Here is a 13,229-nt window from a genome sequence, read left to right as displayed (position 1 = left end):
AAAGTATACAGACGCCTTTACTTTTTCCACATTTTGTTACGTTATTCTAAAATAGATTAATTCGTTTTTTCCCCTTGTCAACCTACACACAATACCCCATGATGACAAAGTGAAAACAGGTTTTTAGAAATGTTTGCATTTCAAGGGGTCCGAATATTTTTCACAGCATTTTTACTCCTGAACTTGTTTAGGCCATAACAAAAGAGTTGAATATGTATTGTCTCATTTAGGCTTTTCATTTTTGCATGAATTTGAACAAATGTACTGTTTTCTAAAACATATTTCCACTTTGACGTTATGGGGTGTTTGATCAGTGACACAAAATCTCAATTTAATCTATTTTAAATTCAGGCTGTAACACAACAAAATTAGAACGTTTTCCTTTCGATTGTGGACTTCTGTGAAACAACAGCTGTCTGTGACCAGGCAAAAAAACTCTCCAAGCCAAACCTTCATACCATAACTGCTAACCGCTACACAGCTCAGATCTAGCTACGAGAACTAAAGTGTTAGTAAACACACAATCCAATCCATAATAGCATTACTCTCTGTTTGATCTCTCTCTCTCTCTCTCTCTCTCTCTCTCTCTCTCTCTCTCTCTCTCTCTCTCTCTCTCTCTCTCTCTCTCTCTCTCTCTCTCTCTCTCTCTCTCTCTCTCTCTCTCTCTCTGGACATGGTAGTTCATGCTGTAAGAACTCTCATAATTACGAACTTCCATAATTACGATGTAATGAATTGGTAGCGGTGAGATCCATGATCTTCCTAGGTTTTGTATTGAAGTCAATGTACCCACAGATGGAAAATAGCTGTCTTCCGGCTACTCCATTGTGTTACGATAGAGAGTGCTCCTGAGGCTACTCCCCAGACAGAAACCCAACAATACCTTTCCTGTCTGGATAAGTTAGTTTGCTAAGCTGACGTTGTTTTATCTACTTGTCAGTATATGATAATTATATAAATATATGATTGAGTATATGCAGACAAGGTATTGATGGTATTTGAAGTTTTTACATTTTTTGCAACTGTAAAAAACTTCAAACAGAAAAACCTTATTTACATAAGTATTCAGACCCTTTGCTATGAGACTTGAAATTGAGTTCAGGTGGACCCTGTTTACATTGATCATCCTTGAGATGTTTCTCCATCTTGATTGGAGTCCACCAGTGGTAAATTCAATTGATTGGACATGTTTTGGAAAGGCACACACCTGTCTATATAAGGTCCCACAGTTGACAGTGCATGTTAGAGCAAAAACCAAGCCACGAGGTCGAAGAAATTGTCCTAGAGCTCCGAGACAGGATTGTGTTGAGGCACAGATCTGGGGATGGGTACCAAAATATTTATGCAGGCTTGATGATCCCCAAGAACACAGTAGACGCCATCATTCTTAAACGGAAGAAGCTTGGAACAACCAGACTCTTCCGAGAGCTGGCCACCCAGCCAAACTGAGCAATTGGGGGAGAAGAGCCTTGGTCAGGGAGGGGACCAAGATCCCGATGGTCACTCTGACAGAGCTCCAGAGTTCCTCTGTGGAGATGGGGGAAACTTCCAGAAGGACAACCTTCCTTGCAGCACTCTACCAATCAGGCCTGTATGGTAAAGTGGCCAGACGGAAGCCACTCCTCAGTAAAAGGCACATGACAACCCGTTTGGAGTTTGCCAAAAAGCACCTAAAGGACTCTCAGACAATGAAAAAAAAAGATTTTCTGGTCTGATGAAACCACAATCGCCTGAATGCAAAGTGTCACATCTGGAGGAAACCTAGCACCATCCCTACGGTGAAGCATGGTGGTGGAAGCTGTGGGGATGTTTTTCAGCGGCATGGACTGGGAGACTAGTCAGGATCGAGGGAAAGATGAACGGAGCAATTTACAGAGAGATACTTGATGAAAACCTGCACCAAAGCGATCAGGACCTCAGACTGGGGCTAAGGTTCACCTTCCAACAGGACAACGACCCTAAGCATACAGCCAAGACAACACAGGAGTAGCTTCGAGACAAGTCTCTAAATGTCCTTGAGTGGCCCAGCCAGAGCACGGACTTGAACCCGATTTAACATCTCTGGAGAGACCTGAAAATGGCTGTGCAGCGACGCTCCCCATCCAACCTGACAGAGCTTTAGAGGATCTGTAGAGAAGAATGGGAGAAACTCCCCAAATACAGGTGTGCCAAGTTTGTAGCGTCATACCCAAGAAGACTCAAGACTGTCATCGCTGTAAAAGGTGCTTCAATGATGTATTGAGTAAAGATTCTGAATACTTATGTAAATATGATATTTCTTAAACCTGTTTTTTATTTGTCATTATGGCGCATTGTGTATAGATTGATGAGGGATTGGCGCCGTCCTCAGATAATCGCAGGGTGTGCTTTCGCCGTAAAGCCTTTTTGAAATCTGACACAGCGTCTGGATTAACAAGAAGTTAAGCTTTATTTTGATGTATTACACTTGTGATTTTATGAAAGTTAAATATTTATAATTCTGTAGTTTGAATTTCGCGCTCTGCAATTTCACCGGATGTTGGCCAGGTGGGACGCTACTGTCCTGCCCATAAGATGTTAATCCATTTTAGAATAACTTAACAAAATGTGGATAAAGTCAAGGGGTCTGAATACTTTCCGAATACACCACCCTTTTTGGTTTCCAACTTCACACCATTTTTCTATCTGTACTGTTTTGTCTTTCACTAGTTTTCTTTGGTGCAAATGAATGAACCTTCCCCCCAAATACTAAAACCAGTACTTCATGTTTCTTTTTTACCTTTTCTCCTGTTGATTTCCAGACAACGTACTTTTTGACCATCAGTCAGGTGTACACTGCTGGATATGCCACTTCCCTCATCTCCCTCATATCAGCCATTTTTGTCTTCGCTGTGTTCAGGTAACACTAGGACATACTCAGTCCAATATTAGTTCCTAAGAGATACACAGATACATGATCAATAGATAACTGTAAGAATGGACTGCATTCACATAGGTATTATAGTTTATAATGGTACATTATATATTGTATGGGAATATATTTGCAAACATGGACCCTCTAAACTCGCCTGACAGGAAATTAGGTCAGTTTAATAAGAAGTTAACTCACCCGTACAGGAAGTTCCACTGTACTAGGAACTACATCCACATCAACCTCTTCTCCTCGTTCATCCTGAGAGCCAGTGCCGTCTTCATCAAGGATGGAGTTCTCTTTGCTGATGAGAACTTCGACCACTGCTTCATGTCCACTGTGAGTGCCATGATGTCATCAACAAAGGACACTTACTACACAGGATTTAATGTCCCAAAACTGTCTCTAACTCCCTGTGACTCATACCTCTTACACCACCATATACAGAATTTAGATATTCTATACCGTATCTACATTAACTTCATGTAAGTTCATAGAGTATCCCATCCATCTATACTAAGTTCCTGAAACTTTGTAAGTCTTCATCCTAGCACTTTCCTCCATTGAATGTCATTGCCTTCAGAGTGTATGACTCATCTTGTTGTATGGGAACAGTGTGAGATGGTGAACACAATCTCACTGGAACACATTTTAAGTTATTGAAACGAGTCTGTGAGAGAGCGAGTCGAGACTTTCTCCTCAGTATATTTTATGCTGATACATGCTTCTAAACAGAGCGAGTCGACCAGTTGAGAGAAAAGGGCTGTGTGCACAGACAAGGTGATGGGGAATTCTATACTTAGAAAGTAAATCCACAGCACAGAGAGGAGATCGAGGCAATAGAGTCAACTATAGAAAGGTGTGAAAGTGTGATTGTGTCTCAGGGAGTCATTGGCATGGTGGATGGGGAACCCGAGGGTGAAGGGGAGGGGTGGAGGTGGCAGTGTGCAGAAATTGGGCAAATGCATGGGTTTTTGTGGAACTCATACACTTGTGTAAGCCTCATTAAAACTATAAAAGTGTCAGTGAACCGGAACAGATGAACCGGAATGACATTTACTCTCACGGCTGGCCAAAAATAACTATGTGGCAGCCACGCCCCTACTTAAGCCACACCTCCAGTCTTCTGATCTGACTCACTGGGTCATATCTAAATATCCCAGCATCAACAACCCAACATTTGCCTTTTTAAAGAAAACAAGTCAACAACTAAGTGACCCAGTGCCTGTAACCCAGCAACTGGGTCAGCCAGTGTGTGTGTGTGTGTATTGTGTTCCCCTGCAGACGGCGTGTAAATCAGCGGTGGCGTTCTTCCAGTTCAGCATCCTGGCTAACTACTTCTGGTTGCTGGTGGAGGGCATGTACCTCCAGACCCTCCTTGCCCTCACCTTCGTCTCGCACAATAAGTACTTCTGGTGGTACACACTCATCGGCTGGGGTAGGTGACCTTTCTCAATCTGTCCTCGTTCTTTCTATCGCTCTCCCTCTTTCTGTCTTTCACACACACACACCTATCTCTCTTTTCACACTCATTCTCTCTCTTTTTCTCTCTTCTCTCTTCCCTTCTCCCTCTCTCCTCAACAACTCAAAGAGGCATGGCTTTGTTACAACATCTTCCTGATGTTTGTCTCTGTGTCTGTTAGGTCTCCCAACCACAATATTGTTGGTGTGGGTTCTGACACGAAACTTCTATGATAACAGAGGGTAAGTATGGAAACTAGCATTTGCTTTGAATTTACTCTGAATTGATATTGTCATGTAGCCTAAAAATTCAAACATGAATCCTAATGTAATACCATTGGAGATTGGTTATAATACGGTGCTGTCTGATATCATCTTGTTCTGTCCCAATGTAGTTGCTGGGACGACACCGATGTGGCCTTCATTTGGTGGATTATCAAAGGGCCTATCACTGCATCACTGCTGGTGAATAGCCTAACACTCACCTAAACTTACCTAACCCTAACCTCAAATCTAACCCTGACCGTGGTCTCCACCCTAAACCTACCCTTAGCCTCAACTCCAACCCTAACCCACCCTGTGTTGTAAAGTATTCCGCCCTAACTCATCCTCTTTCTCCACTGTTTAAGGTCAACTTCATCATCTTCATTAATGTGATCCGTATTCTGGTCCAGAAGCTAAAATCTCCCGGTGTCGGGGGACACAACACAGGCCACTTCATGTGAGCCCCCCCTCCTCCTCACACACACACACACACACACACACACACACACACACACACACACACACACACACACACACACACACACACACACACACACACACACACACACACACACACACACACACACACACACACACACACACACACACACACACACACACACACAACAACGATGGTTCAGTGACCACGCTTGCGTGATGAGTAAATCTCAGACCAGAACAGTTGTAATGGCTCCCTCAACAAATGCCTCCGCATTGGCCTAGAGTGTTAATTGCTGTTTGTGTGTGCGCGTGTGTGTGTGTGTCGCAGGAGGCTGGCTAAGTCCACTCTGTTCCTGATCCCTCTGTTTGGGATGCATTACATGGTGTTTGCCTTCCTACCAGAGAACACAGGAGAGGAGGCACGCATCTTCATAGAGCTGGGCCTGGGATCCTTCCAGGTAGATGTGTGTGTGCGCGAGTGCCCGTATCGCGTGCCTGCTCACGTGTGTGTGTGCGTGAGTGTGTATCGCCTGCTCACGTGTGTGTGTGTTTATGCAACGTACAGAATGTGACGTGCAACATGTGTTGGGGACGACGCTGTCTGAATAAGTGTATTTTGACGTAATACAGTTGAAGTCGGAAGTTTACATAAACTTAGGTTGGAGTCATTAAAGCTCGTTTTTCATCAATGGGAGCAATTTGGCAAATGCCCAAGTATAAACACCATGGGGCCATCATACCGCTCAGGAAGGAGACGTGTTCTGTCTCTTAGAGATGAATGTACTTTGGTGCAAAAAGTGCAAATCAATCCCAGAACAACAGCAAAGGACCTTGTGAAGATGCTGGAGGAAACAGGTACAAAAGTATCTATATCCACAGTAAAGTGAGTCCTTTATCGACATAACCTGAAAGGCCGCTCAGCAAGGAAGAAGCCACTGCTCCAAAACCACCATAAAAAAGCCAGACTACGGTTTGCAATGGCACATGGGGACAAAGATTGTTCTTTTTGGAGAAATGTCCTCTGGTCTGATGAAACAAAAATAGAACTGTTTGGCCATAATGACCATCGTTATCCAGAACGCCGCAGCCCGTCTGGTGTTCAACCTTCCCAAGTTCTCTCACGTCACCCCGCTCCTCCACTCTCTCCACTGGCTTCCAGTTGAAGCTCGCATCCGCTACAAGACCATGGTGCTTGCCTACGGAGCTGTGAGGGGAACGGCACCTCAGTGGCTCTGATCAGGCCCTACACCCAAATAAGGGCACTGCGTTCATCCACCTCTGGCCTGCTCGCCTCCCTACCACTGAGAAATGCTCAGCCCAGTCAAAACTGTTCGCTCTGGCTCCCCAATGGTGGAACAAACTCCCTCACGAAACAGCGGAAAATCACCACCTTCCGAGACACCTGAAACCCCACCTTTTAAGGAATACCTAGGATAGGATGTAATCCTTCTCATCACTATTGTTGGCTGTTCCACTGGATGTCATAAGGTGAATGCACCAATTTGTAAGTCGCTCTGGATAAGAGCGTCTGCTAAATGACTTAAATGTAAATGTAAATGTTATGTTTGGAGGAAAAAGGGGGAAGGCTTGCAAGCCGAAGAACACCATCCCAACCGTGAAGCATGGGGGTGGCAGCATCATGTTGTGGGGCTGCTTTGCTGCAGGAGGGACTGGTGCACGTCACAAAATAGATGGCATCATGAGGACGGAACATTATGTGGATATATTAAAGCAACATCTCAAGACATCAGTCAGGAAGTTAAAGCTTGGTCGCAAATGGGTCTTCCAAATGGACAACGACCCCAAGCATACTTCCAAAGTTGTGGCAAAATGGCTTAAGGACAACAAAGTAAAGGTATTGGAGTGGCCATCACAAAGCCCTGATCTCAATCCTATAGAACATTTGTGCGCAGAACTGAAAAAGCGTGTGTGAGCAAGGAGGCCTACAAACCTGACTCAGTTACACCAGCTCTGTCAGGAGGAATGGGCCAAAATTCACCCAACTTATTGTGGGAAGCTTGTGGAAGGCTACCTGAAACGTTTGACCCAAGTTAAACAATTGAAAGTCAATGCTACCCAAATACTAATTGTGTGTATGTAAACTTCTGACCCACTGGGAATGTGATGAAAGAAATAAAAGTCTCTCTACTATTATTCTGACATTTCACATTCTTAAAATAAAGTGGTGATCCTAACTGACCTAAGACAGGGAATTTTTACTTGGATTAAATGTCAGGAATTGTGAAAATCTGAGTTTAAATGTATTTGGCTAAGGTGTATGTAAACTTCCGACTTCAGCTGTATATGATCTTGTAATAACGTAGCTAGTCAAAATGGCCAGATGTACAATAAAACTCACTTTCTATTCCTTCTTCTTAGGGCTTTGTTGTGGCTCTGCTCTACTGTTTCCTGAATGGAGAAGTAAGCAGGGGGGTTACCAACATAATTAGAATGACAGAATTAGAACTTTGATTGAATAACACTCAGTGTTCTTACTGAGGAGACGAAGATGAAAATCCAAAATTCTTATAGACTGCTTTCTCAAGTCTCTAATGTCCAGATTATCTTAAGTACTGTACCTCATTTACAGACCTCTCAATGTGCTTTTAAATTAGAGCTTTTCTCTCTCCCTCGCTCTCTCTCCCCCCATCAATTCTCTCTCCTCCCAACTACTATATCACTCTCTCTGACTGTGTGTGTGTGTGTGTGTGTGTGTGTGTGTGTGTGTGTGTGTGTGTGTGTGTGTGTGTGTGTGTGTGTGTGTGTGTGTGTGTGTGTGTGTGTGTGTGTGTGTGTGTGTGTGTGTGTGTGTGTGTGTGTGTGTGTGTGTGTGTGTGTGTGTGTGTGTGTGTGTGTGCGTGCGTGCGTGCGTGCGTGCGTGCGTGCGTGCGTGCGTGCGTGCGTGCGTGCGTGCGTGCGTCTAGGTGCAGGCGGAGTTGAAGAAGCGTCTGTGGAAGTGGCAGACCCAGGGCTATATGAGCTACAGTAGGAGAAGACGCACCCTATTCACAGAGAGCTCCACCGTCACACAGATCTCTGTGCTGGAGAAGTCCTCCCCCAAGGAACTGCCCTGCATCAGTGACTCACACACACCGACACACACACACACACACACACACAGCTCTGTCTCAATCTGTGACGACACACACACCCTAACGAACAACTCTGATTCCACCTGCACTGACACACACACTGTCTGAGTGAACAAAAATTAAATGTCTCTCTTTTCCTTCTCCTTCTCCTGCAATCCCCAAATATCAGATAGAACTGTCTAGAGAGGTCTCTCTTTGAATGTTGTTCTATAGATTGTGGTATCTGTTGTGTTGACTGATTGGCTTGGCTGGGAGGTTCCATAGACTGACGAATAACTCTACAGGAAAATCCTTGAGTCCCTATATCACAATTGCCACAGTTTGACCAGATTCCCAACTGAAGCAACCCTTATAGTATCTACAATATACAGTATATTTCATAGTACAATGATATACACAGCCTTGTGTGTCAGAGCATTTCGAACTGTGCTGTGGTTGGGTTGTTTGCTGGTATTTTTGCCCGACATGGGCTCTGCTGGCTGTGTGCTCTAGTCACTACAGTAGACTCTAGTGGACTGTGCTTGTGTCCAGAGTAGTAAGACATGGGCTCTGCTGGCTGTGTGCTCTAGTCACTACAGTAGACTCTAGTGGACTGTGCTTGTGTCCAGAGTAGTAAGACATGGGCTCTGCTGGCTGTGTGCTCTAGTCACTACAGTAGACTCTAGTGGACTGTGCTTGTGTCCAGAGTAGTAAGACGTGGGCTCTGCTGGCTGTGTGCTCTAGTCACTACAGTAGACTCTAGTGGACTGTGCTTATGTCCAGAGTAGTAAGAAATCAAACAGTGCCTGCATCTGAAATGGCAAATGATTCCCTATATTGTCCATGTTCAACTGACCCTCATCAACCTGAAGTGTACAGAGAAGAACCCTTATCAGTGGTGGAAAAAGTACCCAATTTTCATACTTGAGTAAAAGTAAACGATACCTTAATAGAAAACTACTAAAGTAAAAGTGAAAGTCACCCAGTAAAATAATACTTGAGTAAAAGTCTAAAAGTATTTGGTTTTAAATATACTTAAGTATCAAATGTAAAAGTATAAATGACTTCAAATTCCTTATATAAAGCAAACAAGACAGCATCATTTTTTAATTTTAATTTACTGATAGTCAGGGGCATGCTCCAACACTCAGACATCATTTACAAACGAAGCATGTGTTTAGTGAGTCCTCCAGATCAGATGCAGTAGGGATGACCAGGGATGTTCTCTGTTTAGTGAGTCTTCCCGATCAGAGGCATTAGAGATGACCAGGGATGTTCTCTGTTTAGTGAGTCCTCCAGATCAGATGCAGTAGGGATGACCAGGGATGTTCTCTGTTTAGTGAGTCTTCCCGATCAGAGGCAGTAGGGAGGACCAGGCATGTTCTCTGTTTAGTGAGTCTTCCCGATCAGAGGCAGTAGAGATGACCAGGGATGTTCTCTGTTTAGTGAGTCCTCCAGATCAGAGGCAGTAGAGATGACCAGGGATGTTCTCTGTTTAGTGAGTCCTCCAGATCAGATGCAGTAGGGATGACCAGGGATGTTCTCTGTTTAGTGAGTCCTCCAGATCAGATGCAGTAGGGATGAGCAGGGATGTTCTCTGTTTAGTGAGTCTTCCCGATCAGAGGCAGTAGAGATGACCAGGGATGTTCTCTGTTTAGTGAGTCCTCCAGATCAGATGCAGTAGGGATGACCAGGGATGTTCTCTGTTTAGTGAGTCTTCCCGATCAGAGGCAGTAGGGAGGACCAGGCATGTTCTCTGTTTAGTGAGTCTTCCCGATCAGAGGCAGTAGAGATGACCAGGGATGTTCTCTGTTTAGTGAGTCCTCCAGATCAGAGGCAGTAGAGATGACCAGGGATGTTCTCTGTTTAGTGAGTCCTCCAGATCAGATGCAGTAGGGATGACCAGGGATGTTCTCTGTTTAGTGAGTCCTCCAGATCAGATGCAGTAGGGATGAGCAGGGATGTTCTCTGTTTAGTGAGTCTTCCCAGATCAGAGGCAGTAGAGATGACCAGGGATGTTCTCTGTTTAGTGAGTCCTCCAGATCAGATGCAGTAGGGATGACCAGGGATGTTCTCTGTTTAGTGAGTCCGCCAGATCAGAGGCAGTAGGGATGACCAGGGATGTTCTCTGTTTAGTGAGTCCGCCAGATCAGAGGCAGTAGGGACGACCAGGGATGTTCTCTGTTTAGTGAGTCCTCCAGATCAGATGCAGTAGGGATGACCAGGGATGTTCTCTGTTTAGTGAGTCCGCCAGATCAGAGGCAGTAGGGATGACCAGGGATGTTCTCTGTTTAGTGAGTCTGCCAGATCAGAGGCAGTAGGGATGACCAGGGATGTTCTCTGTTTAGTGAGTCCGCCAGATCAGAGGCAGTAGGGATGACCAGGGATGTTCTCTTGATAAGTGTGTGAATTAGACCATTTTCCTGTCCTGCTAAACATTAAAAGATGTAACGAGTACTTTTGGGTGTCAGGGAAAATGCATGGAGTAAAAAGTACATACTTTTCTGTAGGAATGCAGTGAAGTAAAAGTAAAAGACGTGAAAAATATAAATAGTAAAGTACAGATGCCCCAAAAAACAAATTAAGTAGTACTTTCAAGTATATTTACTTAAGTAGTACTTTCAAGTATATTTACTTAAGTAGTACTTTCAAGTATATTTACTTAAGTAGTACTTTCAAGTATATTTACTTAAGTAGTACTTTCAACTATATTTACTTAAGTAGTACTTTCAACTATATTTACTTAAGTAGTACTTTCAACTATATTTACTTAAGTAGTACTTTCAAGTATATTTACTTAAGTAGTACTTTCAAGTATATTTACTTAAGTAGTACTTTCAAGTATATTTACTTAAGTAGTACTTTCAACTATATTTACTTAAGTAGTACTTTCAACTATATTTACTTAAGTAGTACTTTCAAGTATATTTACTTAAGTAGTACTTTCAAGTATATTTACTTAAGTACATTACGCCACTGCCACTTCTACCTTATGGATTGTAATTGCAACATGTTGCACAGTGCAGTAGCACATCTGGAGCACGACACTGTACAATTATTTATTTTAGACCCTCTTGTTTTTTGTGATTAACAATAGATGTGTAAATCGACATGAATGAATGAATTATATAGTCTAGTATGGGTTGTGTTTTTGATACTGTGCACTCCTGTTTTCTTGGGTTACATTGCATTATAATTTAGAGATACAGAACCAGATTTTAGAAATACCCATTTCAACTTATTGATATAAAATATCATATTTAAGCAATCTATACAATACTGTGCCATGAAAAAGTATTTGCCCCCTTTCTAAATGTTTGATTTTGTTTTAATACTGAAAATTGTATACTTGTTATCATTTTTAAAAGTTTTACCCCTTTTCTGTGGTATCCAATTGGTAGTTACAGTCTTGTCTCATCGCTGCAACTCCTATACGGAGTCAACATGAAAGTGCCTAAAAAGCAACACGTTTAAAGTTTTGGAATGGCCTAGTCAAAATCCAGACCTAATCCCCCGATGTTGTGGCAGGACTTGAAACGAGCAGTTCATGCTCACAAATGTCGGCGAGTTACAGCAGTTCTGCATGGAACAGTGGGCCAAAATTCCTCCACAGCAACAACTACAGGAAGTGCAGATAAGGTGACACAAACAGCTATTGAGTGTTAGGGGGCAACTTGAGATCAACAACTACAGGAAGTGCAGATAAGGTGACACAAACAGCTATTGAGTGTTAGGGGGCAACTACTTTTTCACAATTACTCGTTGAGTGTTGGATAACTTTGTTTATGAAATAAATATGTCATTGTCGTGTTATTGTTCCACTCAGGTTCCCTTTATCTAATATTAGGTTTGGTTGAAGTTCTGATAACATTCAGTATATGTAAAAGTAGAGAAAGTTTGAAAGGGGCAAATACTTTTTCATGGCTCTGTATATACCTAGACAACACATCTTAATGATTTCATTATGATCAATCAAATACTTTTGTATCATATATGTAACTGTAGGTAATGGGTTTATATAATTAAATGAGTAGGTTAATCAAATCAAATATGACATACTTGAAATAGAAATATATACATTTTATATTTAAACAATTGCAAACATACTTTGTGTGTTATCAATACATTTTAGAGAATGGTTATTGTATGAACATATTTATTTGACTATACGTTAAAACTGTACAGTATGCGTATGTTTTCAGATATTTGTATTGTGTAGTTGGGAAAATGTACAGTTCTTTGGATTAACGTTTAACGATTAACATTTATTTCTTGCTGTCAATAATTGCATTTCCTCACAAGGGAGCACTGTAGAGTCATATTTAAATTTGTCATTTAAATATATATACAAAAGTATGTGGACACGCTTTCAAATTAATGCATTTGGCTATTTCAGCCACACCCTTAGCTGACAGGTGTATAAAATTGATCACACAGCCATGCAATCTCCATAAACAAACATTAGCAGTAGAATGGCCTAACTGAAGAGCTCAGTGGCTTTCAACATGGCACCGTCATAGGATGCCACCTTCCACCTTTCCAAGTCAATTCGTCAAATTTCTGCCCTGCTAGAGCTGCCCTGATCAACTGTAAGTGCTGTTATTGTGAAGTGGAAATGTCTAGAAGCAACAACGGCTCAGCCGCGAATTGGTCGGCCCTCAAGCTAACAGAACGGGACCGGTGAGTGCTGAAACGCCTAATGCGTGAAAATCGTCTGTCCTCGGTTGCAAAACTCACTCCCGAGTTCCAAACTACCTCTGGAAGTAACATCAGCACAACAACTGTTTGTCGGGAGTGTCACGATCGTCCTCGTCTGAGGAGGAGTAGTTGGAAGGATCGGTGGACCAAAATGCAGCGTGGTATGTGCTCATCGTGAATTTAATGAACAGAGAAACCTTGAACAAACAAAACAAACGACCGTGACGCTATCATAAGAACTGTTGGCTGGAGTGGTGTAGAGCTCACCGCCATTGGACTCTGGAGCAGTGGAAACGGGTTCTCTGGAGTGAATGAATCACGCTTTACCATCTGGCAGTGCAAAGGACAAAGCTGGGATGCCAGGAGAACGTGGTCTGCCCAAATGCATAGTGCCAACTGTAAAG

The 13,229-nt window shown here is 42.8% G+C and overlaps 1 protein-coding gene across 1 annotated transcript in view; it reads left to right on the top strand.

Moving 5' to 3' along the window:
- The window catches only part of LOC124038696 (pituitary adenylate cyclase-activating polypeptide type I receptor-like), a 45,942-nt gene extending 36,841 nt beyond the window's left edge, over nucleotides 1-9,101 (top strand). The window contains exons 6-14 of the mRNA XM_046354781.1: nucleotides 2,781-2,878; nucleotides 3,097-3,229; nucleotides 4,175-4,328; nucleotides 4,534-4,594; nucleotides 4,747-4,816; nucleotides 4,981-5,072; nucleotides 5,385-5,514; nucleotides 7,436-7,477; nucleotides 7,981-9,101. Of these exons, the coding sequence (XP_046210737.1) occupies nucleotides 2,781-2,878; nucleotides 3,097-3,229; nucleotides 4,175-4,328; nucleotides 4,534-4,594; nucleotides 4,747-4,816; nucleotides 4,981-5,072; nucleotides 5,385-5,514; nucleotides 7,436-7,477; nucleotides 7,981-8,256 (1,056 nt within the window). The 3' untranslated portion in view covers nucleotides 8,257-9,101. The remainder of the gene's footprint in view (nucleotides 1-2,780; nucleotides 2,879-3,096; nucleotides 3,230-4,174; nucleotides 4,329-4,533; nucleotides 4,595-4,746; nucleotides 4,817-4,980; nucleotides 5,073-5,384; nucleotides 5,515-7,435; nucleotides 7,478-7,980) is intronic.
- The last annotated feature ends 4,128 nt before the right edge of the window (nucleotides 9,102-13,229 follow it).

The sequence above is a fragment of the Oncorhynchus gorbuscha genome, linkage group LG06 (genome assembly GCF_021184085.1).
Source record: "Oncorhynchus gorbuscha isolate QuinsamMale2020 ecotype Even-year linkage group LG06, OgorEven_v1.0, whole genome shotgun sequence".
NCBI lineage: Eukaryota > Metazoa > Chordata > Actinopteri > Salmoniformes > Salmonidae > Oncorhynchus > Oncorhynchus gorbuscha.
The sequence above is the reverse complement of the archived record's forward strand: the minus strand, read 5'-3'. Positions and strand labels throughout refer to the sequence as shown.